The 9652-nt window shown below is 39.0% G+C and overlaps 1 protein-coding gene across 2 annotated transcripts; it reads right to left on the minus strand.

The window, feature by feature from the left end:
- Window positions 1–1504: 1504 nt before the first annotated feature.
- Window positions 1505–8571, minus strand: LOC131739461 (hatching enzyme 1.2-like). Of its 2 annotated transcripts, none has more exons than XM_059033511.1 (8): window positions 8405–8571; window positions 5102–5153; window positions 4712–4777; window positions 4145–4297; window positions 3605–3722; window positions 3017–3195; window positions 2606–2687; window positions 1505–2267 (listed from the first exon to the last, which is right to left on the minus strand). In XM_059033511.1, exons 1-8 carry the CDS (start codon window positions 8438–8440, stop codon window positions 2135–2137), a joined length of 819 nt encoding a protein of 272 aa, XP_058889494.1. In that variant the 5' UTR covers window positions 8441–8571; the 3' UTR covers window positions 1505–2134. The 2 variants fall into 2 exon arrangements, with proteins under 2 accessions (XP_058889494.1, XP_058889493.1); XM_059033510.1 differs by lacking the exon at window positions 8405–8571 and adding an exon at window positions 5967–6067.
- Between the last annotated feature and the right edge of the window lie 1081 nt (window positions 8572–9652).

The raw sequence follows: 9652 nt of genomic DNA on the forward strand, positions 1-9652 counted from the left end.
TTTCTGTTGAAAAAACTAAGGTCCTAAATTATTTAATTTGCATTTTAATTTAATGCTGTTTTTCATCAAACTATACGTATCTGGAGAACAATATCCTTCAACACCATGCAAATTTACCAGTATGTTGGATGTTCTACCAATGTTTTTTGTTCATGGAAAATGTGTATGCAGAAATAAATATAATCTTCGGTATTAATGATTATTTTGTTAATTGACCATTTATATGCAGGAATAAATACATTCTCCGGTGATACCTGTATTTACAAAACAACTTCTTAAATAAAAAGATTAAGCGGTAAATGTCCGAAAAGCAATGTATTTCTTCATATTAATTTCGGAAATTTACATTGTTGGTAAATGTTGACCTTTACCGATAAAACTTAAGATTGATCAGATTCGGACATTTACCGTAACACATATAATAATAATAATAATAATAATAATAATAATAATAATAATAATAATAATTGTGAAGCCTGTTTTTTAAAGAACATTCAGTCAATATAAAATAACATATATGCCTTATATAAATCCTGTTTTACTCTTTTTTATTTGAAAGGTGGAATATAGATTTTTGTTATTAAAGGAAATCTTTGAAAATGACAGGTATGCTACTTTTTTAAACTGCATAACTTAAAAGGACTGATCTTTAAATTGAATATTTTACTTTATTAAATTCAATATTTACTGTTGATACATTATGTGAGAAAATATGAGAACATGTAAATAAAGGTACTGTATTAACATGTACAGAGCTGAACGATACAAAAAAACATAGCTGTTAAACATAATATATTTAATGTATTTCACATAAATATTCACATAACATTTTTTTTTTCTATAAACGCTTACATATATGTTTGTTCACAGGAAAATAAAAAATATAGTGGTAAGATCAAAAATAAGAAAATAAACTTACCTTTTTCTTACAACAGCAAAAGCATCCCATGATTGAAAATATAATTAAAACATGCCGTCTTTCCCAGTATTAAATGAAATTGACCTCTCACAGTAAGAACATTGCCCGTTACGTGTGGCATTGTGACAGTAACTACGTGGTTCAAATGACGTACTTTGTATTCTTTAAAAAAAAAAAAATTACGTACACACATACACAATTTGTTAACACGTGACATCAAGACTAGCAACAGATGATATTTTATATTAATAGTGGACCATATTCACAAACCTAAGGACTGTTTAAAAAAAAAAAGTTTTTTTGTTTTTGAAGTGTCACTACCTGTCTTTGTGGCGTTTAGTGTCAAGGTCGGGAAGATGGGATGATTGGGATAATTTCCTGCAATAAATCCCCCATACACTAGATGGCAATGCCTAGTTTCTGTCATATGCCAAAGAACACTACAGCTACTCAAATCACTTTTTTAGCTATTGTTTCTAGGAACATGGGTATAAGAATTTTACTTTATTTCATTATTTTTAGATGTTTTTTTTTTTGGGGGGGGGGGGGGGGAAATTTGCCAGCTTGTTTGCTGAGAAAAAGTGTCTGATTAGAAATTGCCACATTTAAGTAAAGGTCTGTAAATGAATAAGTAACATTTTTGATGGATTTTTAAAGTGTATACTCAGACATAGTGACCAGACAGTGACCTTATGGTCATAATTTGCAGAAAGATCAGGTGTATATATGGGCACAATGTCCACCAGACTTGCTGCTGATTCTCATTAAATGTCTATGTAGAGAAGCAAAATAAATATGAAAGCACACATACTAATATTATTATAATACAGTGAAAATGTAAGCATCTCTATATCTTTGTTTGACGTAAAACAGCTGATTCAATGTAATGTAAGTTTTGTATTGGTTGAACAGCAAAGGGAATCAATTAACCAGTGATTCCTGAGCTTGAAATAAATAAATAGAGCAATGTTCAGTCACCAGGTGGTGCTATCAGTTAAGTACAATTAAAGGTTAAACCAAATCAAGCTGTAATCCACCGTCTACATTTGTTAGCACAGTTATATTTGAATCATCTAACTGTGCTGACACTGTTGGTAGTAAAACCAATACGGTACAGAGCATATTCATTGGCAAAGCTGATACAGTATTACTGTGAAATGTTGCACTTCTCCTGGCTGGATTTAAGACTTACAAAGATAATAGTAAGAAATGTGTTTATTCATGGCATTTGTAGAGTTTATTAATTTTTATTTTGTCGATGGGGCTGGCACCAACTCTCTGGCCAATGGCTGTATTGATGTACTTCTTTGGAATGATGGTTGGCAAACCATCCTCAGAGTAAGCGTACCTGCAGCACAGGAAAGAGTTTGTGGTGAGTCTGTGACACGCTGCGTTACCTCCTCCTGATGGAAAGGTCTGTCTGTCAGAGCCCTTGCTTCAGTTTATGAAATGCATGCTTGCCAGTGTCTTAACTGAGTGACTTTCTAATATTTATTAAATGTACTTAGCATGCCTTGTCTCCGTGATGGCAACCTAACAACTGTTTGGGAATAAGTACATTGTTGCTAACTGGTTATGCTTACAGCAGAATTGTGTGATAAATGCAGGTAATAAATAATCTAACATATCAGAAACTCAATGTAACAAAATACTTCATGCGTTGCTTGCCAGTACAGGTATACTCACTTTCCAAAGTGCATGAGGGAGCCGTAGTCGTATGGAGTGTTGAGGTTGTTAGCCTTGTACTTGTCAAAATTAAACTCATGATCTGATGGGACAGAATGTTACAAACCCCTGCCATTAGTGCCGCTGCTGCAGCATTAAAATAAATACTTGGTCCACATTGTTTCCTAAGCCAGCAGACATGATTACAAACTACATTTTTAGAAGGGGAGCACTTGGGGCTGGATACAATGCTCTCTTACTAAAATGGTGCCCAATTTAAAGCACAAACCACTTATTTTTTCCAAAAAACACTACAAATGTAACAAGTGGTTAACTTCCAAACCAACCAAACTTCATAGTGAGTGTGTAGTTTGATTGCTTTTCACAACTCACAGAAAGGCAGTGAACCAAATTCTGAATGGAAACAGCTACCTTTCAAAACGTTCTCCCACAGAATAGTGATGTATTTATCTCTGTCGATGCGAGACTGTTCATGGACCAGGCCCAGAGCGTGCATCAGCTCGTGAGAGGCGATTCCAGACCACATGCAGCCCGGAGACTGAAGAGATAGGTCCTGAGGGCCTCCATTAACACCCAGGTAGGACCAGCAGCTGCAAGACAAGGAGTTAAACAAGTCAGAGAGGATCTAGTCAGTAGCAGAGAGAGAGAGGGAGAGGCTGGGGGAATGGGTGAGTACCATAGGAGAAAATAACTCCCGCCAGTGTTTGAGGAGATTCAGGATGTCTGGAGAGCCCTTAAGCATATTAAAGTCCTCCGCTGTACTTTTTAAACTGAGTATGAAACACAAACCGGATCCGGAACTTCTTACTAGAACCCAGTCCCTTAAACGTTTTATACTAAACTTGATAGTCTTCCCCTTTTACTTTCTTTAAACATACAGTATATATTCCTCTTTCTTCAACCCTTGTGTTAATATTGGAAACCCTGTCAAACTAGCTGCTTAGTTGCTAATCCTATTCACAATTTGAGACTTCAGTTTGAAAAAGCGGAAGGGCTCACCCGGATTTTGACTGGATGTTCAGGTAGTTGGACTCATGGTTGCGCGGGACAAACCTGATACAGGTACCATTAGCAAGGTCCTCCATTCCAGCCTCTATCATCATTCTGTCTATATCAGCTGCAAGATGACAACAAATATTAGGGCTGATGCTCAAGTTTTACCAAATGGTTCTTAAAAGCAAAACCAGGTGAATACTGAAGAATTTTAGAAAACGCTGGATCACCTGATACCTGGTAATGTGTTAAAGTGGCCACTCCATTCTCCACCTACAGTACAACTTATGTATTACGTTAAAGGTATTTTCTTTTACCTTTTCTTTCATGACTAAAAACACATCATTGGATCTTTATTGATTTGTTTACTAGGTTCTTTATCCCCTGCGGTCATGATTTTTCATTTACATTTTTTTAAACAGTTTCTGTGAACTCTATGGAGTTTAACAAACTTATCCACGCAGTGACTGAAATTGAAATATTAAAACATTGGAATTCAATTGGGAATATACATGAGTTAATAAAACGTCTGCTCTGGATACTCACAGTACTCCGTTGAAAGGTTGTAGGCCACATACACATAGCCATCCACAGATTTTGGCCACAAGCAGCTCTGTGCAAAACACCTCACTGAGCTGCTTTTAGTTGAGACAGCAATATCGCCTTCTCTGAAAGTGGGGCTGTCTGCAAAGGGAGTTACTAAAATGGATAGAGAGTCCTGGTTATTTCAGGTCTCTTCTAGGTAGAGCTACCATAACACACAATGGAATGAGCTTATTTAAAATCATGAAGCCTGATAATGTAGCCAGGAACTACCATGAAACAGAAAACAGTATTGATATTTTAACTTTTGAATTGAGCTGTACTGTAAGTTCAATGCAGGGATGACATCTGTACACAGGATGAGATGAACTGGAATTGTGATGAATCTGTAACTAGATTTATAACGATAAATACATCTTGGGTTTGCATTTTGAAATCACACAGGACACATGTTGTTGACCCTACATTCCCCAAGTTTAACCAGGCTTTGCAAAACACTCATTTTGTTAATGCGCACGCAGAAATACTATCATCATGATGTGTGTATGATAGTCACTTTGAAACACATACTCTGGTATTCATTGGTATCCATAATTTTGTCCATCGCAGTCATATCATCTTCTGCCAAGCGCTCGCCTACATAACAAATAAAACATGTCAGGGCACACTCACCTGGGCAAAGCATTGCTGGCTGTATTGATAACTTATGACATTTACTAAAATATGAGTCTTACTGACTTGAAAATACAGTAAACCCTGAAGTAAGTTAAACCATTGTAATATAGATAATTCCATAGAGAAGGGGTGCGTTGCATAACCCCAGACTGCTAGTAGCAGTTTATAAATACATAATCAGGAACACAGAGACCAGTGCTGACTATCATGGTGCTGGCAATAAATAATGAGCTTGAAAAGATAGATACTGCATTAGAGCCCTTTAGTTAAGACCCCTAGAGTTACCTGAAAAGCCTCTTTTAACCCTCTTGGTTTCTTCATTTAACGCAAGAGAATTCTACAGAGAAAGTATATGTTAGTAATGATACAGAACTGCATGACTTACACTAAAGTTCTTAACATTATAATTGAGATTTGCAATGAATAGGATTCCTCCACCTAAACTTTATTTCTTTCCCTTTATTTGTATTTTTTTCCATGCTGCACTGTACCTGTCTCACTACACTCAGGTCAGAAATTACACCCACCAAACACCATGTAAACATCTTAAAGACAATGGGAGGCTATTGATGTTATTGAACACTGGGCTTTAAGACCATCCCCAAAGCTTATTTCACAAACCACAAAGCCACAGCTGAAATGACAACATTTATCCATTGAAAGAAATACGTAATACCTTCTACATTTTCTGAATATGTTTTCTTACCTGTTTAATATCATGTGCTACTGTTGTGTCTGCTTAAATCATGTGCTACTGTTGTGTCTGCTAATGTCATTTTTAACCACTGGGTCTGAAAGACACATTTCTGAAGTGTGGTGGTTTTAGAAAAGACCACCTGGGGTGAGCAACTGCAATTTCTGCACCCTCCTCTACTGTGGCAACTGAGAATGAGTGAATGGAAAATCTTTATACTAAACCCCAGTGTCAGGGGAGGGGCATTGCAGCTTCCCGGCCCTGGTGGCGACGTCACTTCACAAATTCAACTTCTAGAAATGGTTGAGAACTGACATTAGATACTGTGCCTACAATTGAGAATGGTAGAGAACACATAAAACAAGCAATATGTAAACAGGTACAAAATGAAATATTAAGAAAATATTCCTTGTTTCTTCGTACACTCACATCGCCTGGCAACAGCCACGGACTTACCTGAACTGGAAGTGCACAGATGTGTGCAGCCAGACCCAAAAGAATGAAGATGATGGTGGAGCTCATGTTTAAAACACTGCACAGCTATCGCACAATGCAAACTGGACTGCTTACGCTCCACCAGCTGAGGACATTTATACTCTTCTGAGCTGCTTGCATTACGCGGGAGGGATTTGCTGATTGCACTGGTAGCCTTTCCTTTTCAGACTGGCCAGGCACCCCCCTATACTTACTGAACATTAATGGCTATAACTATACCCTGGTGATGCCCACAGCACACCCAGTAGTTGGTATCCAGCACTTGGATAGATGACAGGCCCCTGGAATTTAGGTGATACTTTTTCCTATATCCTCTCAATGCAGTGCGGCTTGATTAGGGCTCTGGTCAGACTATGTGCAGTCTGCTGCAGATATTAATAATTTTAAAATTAATGTTTTTGATTATGCAATGATGTTCTGAATGGATCAAATGGGCAGCTAATTACATCTTGTCCACTAGGACTCCCCTTCAACATACTACAAATACAAGAGATTGGGAGTAAAAGTTGAATTCCTAAATGCATAACTAAATGAATTATATTAAATTAAAATAGAACAATGTGGAGTTTATTCAGTTGCTCTAAAAGGTAACGTCCATTTGATTCATTCAAGACTTCCTTCTACAACTAGAGACCATCCTTACTGCCCACTGCAATCTTTTGATAGACACTCTTTTTAGATCAAATAAACAGGTCACCACCACCCCCCCCCCCCTGCACAAAAAGTACATTGTGAATCCAGCGTAGTTTACAAATCAATCCGACTACTTCCAGTTCTCTTTAACATGTTTAAAGAGTAAACTAAATCACCACTGGCATAGTATGTTAAATATTACTATATATACTATATATACACTGAGTGTCCAAAACATTAGGAACACCTGCTCTTTCCATGAAATAGACTGACGAGGTGAATCCAGGTGAAAGCTATGATCCCTTCTTGATGTAACCTGTTAAATCCACTTCAATCAGGTTAGATGAAGGGGAGACAGGTTAAAGAAGGATTTTTAAGCCTTGACACAATTGAGACACGGATTGTGTACTGTATGTGTGCCATTCAGAGGGTAAATGGACAAGACAAAAGATTTAAGTGCCTTTGAACGGGGTATGGTAGTAGGTGCCAGGCGCGCCGGTTTGAGTGTGTCAAGAACTGCAACGCTGCTGGGTTTTTCACGCTCAACAGTTTCCCGTGTGTATCAAGGATGGTCCATCACCCAAAGGGCATCCAGCCAACGGCAGGCCAGTGGTCAAAAACGGCTCATTGATGAAAGAGACCAAAGGAGGCTGACACGAATTGTGCAGAGCAACAGACGGGCTACAGTTAGTCAACTGACAGTCCAGTACAACATTGGTGCCGAAAGACCCATAAAAGAATGCACAACTCGTCGTACCTTGACACGAATGGGGTATGGCATCCGACGACCTAACAGAGTTCCACTTCTTTCAGCAAAACACAAGAAACTGCGGTTGCAGTGGGCTAAGGGACGAAAACACTGGACGCTGGAGGATTGGAAAAACATTGGCTGGTCTGATGAATCCCGGTTCCTGCTGTTTCACGCTGATGGGAGGACTAAGGTATGGAGAAAACCACATGAGTACATGCATCCATCATGCCGCATGTCAACATTGCAGGCTAGTGGTGGTGGTGTGATGGTGTGGGGTGTGTTTTCATGGCACACATTGGGCCCCTTGATAAAAGTGGAGCAACGTTTGAATGCCACAGGATATCTGAACATCATTGCCAATCAGGTGCATCCCTTCATGGCAGCAGTGTATCCATCTGCGAATGGATTTTTTCAGCAGGATAATGCCCCATGCCACAAGGCTAGGATTGTCCAGGAATGGTTCCACGAGCATGACAGTGAATTCAGCTTACTGCAGTGGCCTGCCCAGTCACCAGATCTAAATCCAATTGAGCATCTGTGGGATGAGATGGAACGAGCTATTTGGAGTAGAGATCCACTGCCACCCAATTTAACACAACTGTGGGAAGCATTGGAGTCAATATGGGCCAGCATCCCTGTAGAACGCTCTCGACACCCAATGCATTCTGGTAAGCGTAGTCCTGCTTCTCTTAAAGGAAAGAATGGTACCTGAGACAGGTCAAACGTACCAGAATGCATTGGGTTGTGAGTTGAAAAGCCTGAACTGTCCCAAACTATCCCAGGTAACACAGGGCCATATGGTCAACTTAACTATACTGTTCACTTTAAACATAAACAAGGATTGATCTGGCAGAAGTGCAGATTCATCAGAACTTCTGGATCTATACTATTTAAGGAGAGTTTTAAACATATGTTTACATGACTTGATGAAACGTTGTACATGCAATCAAACATTACACTTATAAGCAACAAATGTCAGCTTCCAAAGATTATACAGCGTCTGTGCAGGACTCACCCTGCTTTCGATTGTTCTGTACGGGATACTGCACATGTGGTGGTCAAATCCCACTCTAAATATCGGTTGGCCACACCCCACAATCCCTAGGAAAACAACACAAAACAAGTTTGAACCTTTAATAACTTACTCATGCATATAAAATAACATACCAAAGATCAAATGGCTATGTATTTGAAGCACTTTGTAGTATTTGTGTTGTGTAGCTTGTGTGGCAGTTGGCTGACAGTGGCATTAACATTCCTCATTTCTCATCAATTCTCGCCGCCTCATATGGTTTAGCTTTTGAATTTTCTTTCGTTCCCCCAGCATTAATTGTGAAATCACCTTAGATGTGGTAACTCTACGTGTCACTTCAGTGGTTACTCTACATGACACTTCTTGGCTGTGAAATGTTCTGTAATGAGAGGCGACGATTTCTATTTGACTTCATAAGCAAAGCTAAGCTAAACCGCACAGAGTGGACGGAGTGACCAATATGCAACTATTAAGCAACATCAAGAAACATCTAAAACACATTTTGAAAATGTTCGCTGAAATCAGACTGGTGAATGTGATTTTATATAAAATCTTAAATTCAGATTAACAAATTCTTGCATATTCTTTTTCATATAGACAATCTAGAACTGTTTTATAAATATCAATACAAGATAGTATGAGTTGATCACTTCCCTGGAATATAAATTGAGAAAATTCTGAAAGATTTTTACTTCAAGGGAACAAAATTAAATTTCAATTCTAATATAAAATGCCCAAGTGTTGGTAACTGTATTGAGTGGGTTTTAATGTTCTCCCAATTTGGAATGCCTAATTTTTCTCCTTCACCGCGGCGATTCCCCATACAGCTCAGAGACCCGAGGCTCAGTGGGCGTCTTTTTACACCCAGGAACCTGAGAGTGGATGTCTGCAGGCTACCGGCCTCTGGAGGACAAAGACCAGCCCAGCAAATCTCTGCCCCCAAGCTCACTTGGCCTGTAGGGATCACCACAGAGCGGTGAGGAGAAGCAGCCTAAACTGGATCTCACCTCACCAACCTTGGGAGCGCCAAAGCCAACTCGTCCCCCACCCCACCACCTGCTGCTGAAAAGACTCCTATCCGAGTAAACTGCCACAGGATTTAGTAATGGGGTTCGCTTGGGCCGCACTTTGTACCAGGCAATGGAAAAGCAATATCCATTCAGGTCTTTAATGATACATGTTGAATGTATGATGCTCCCAGTTTTCACTCTCACAAATGCTGGGGTCTGG

Source organism: Acipenser ruthenus, chromosome 11 (genome assembly GCF_902713425.1).
Source record: "Acipenser ruthenus chromosome 11, fAciRut3.2 maternal haplotype, whole genome shotgun sequence".
Taxonomy (NCBI): Eukaryota; Metazoa; Chordata; class Actinopteri; order Acipenseriformes; family Acipenseridae; genus Acipenser; species Acipenser ruthenus.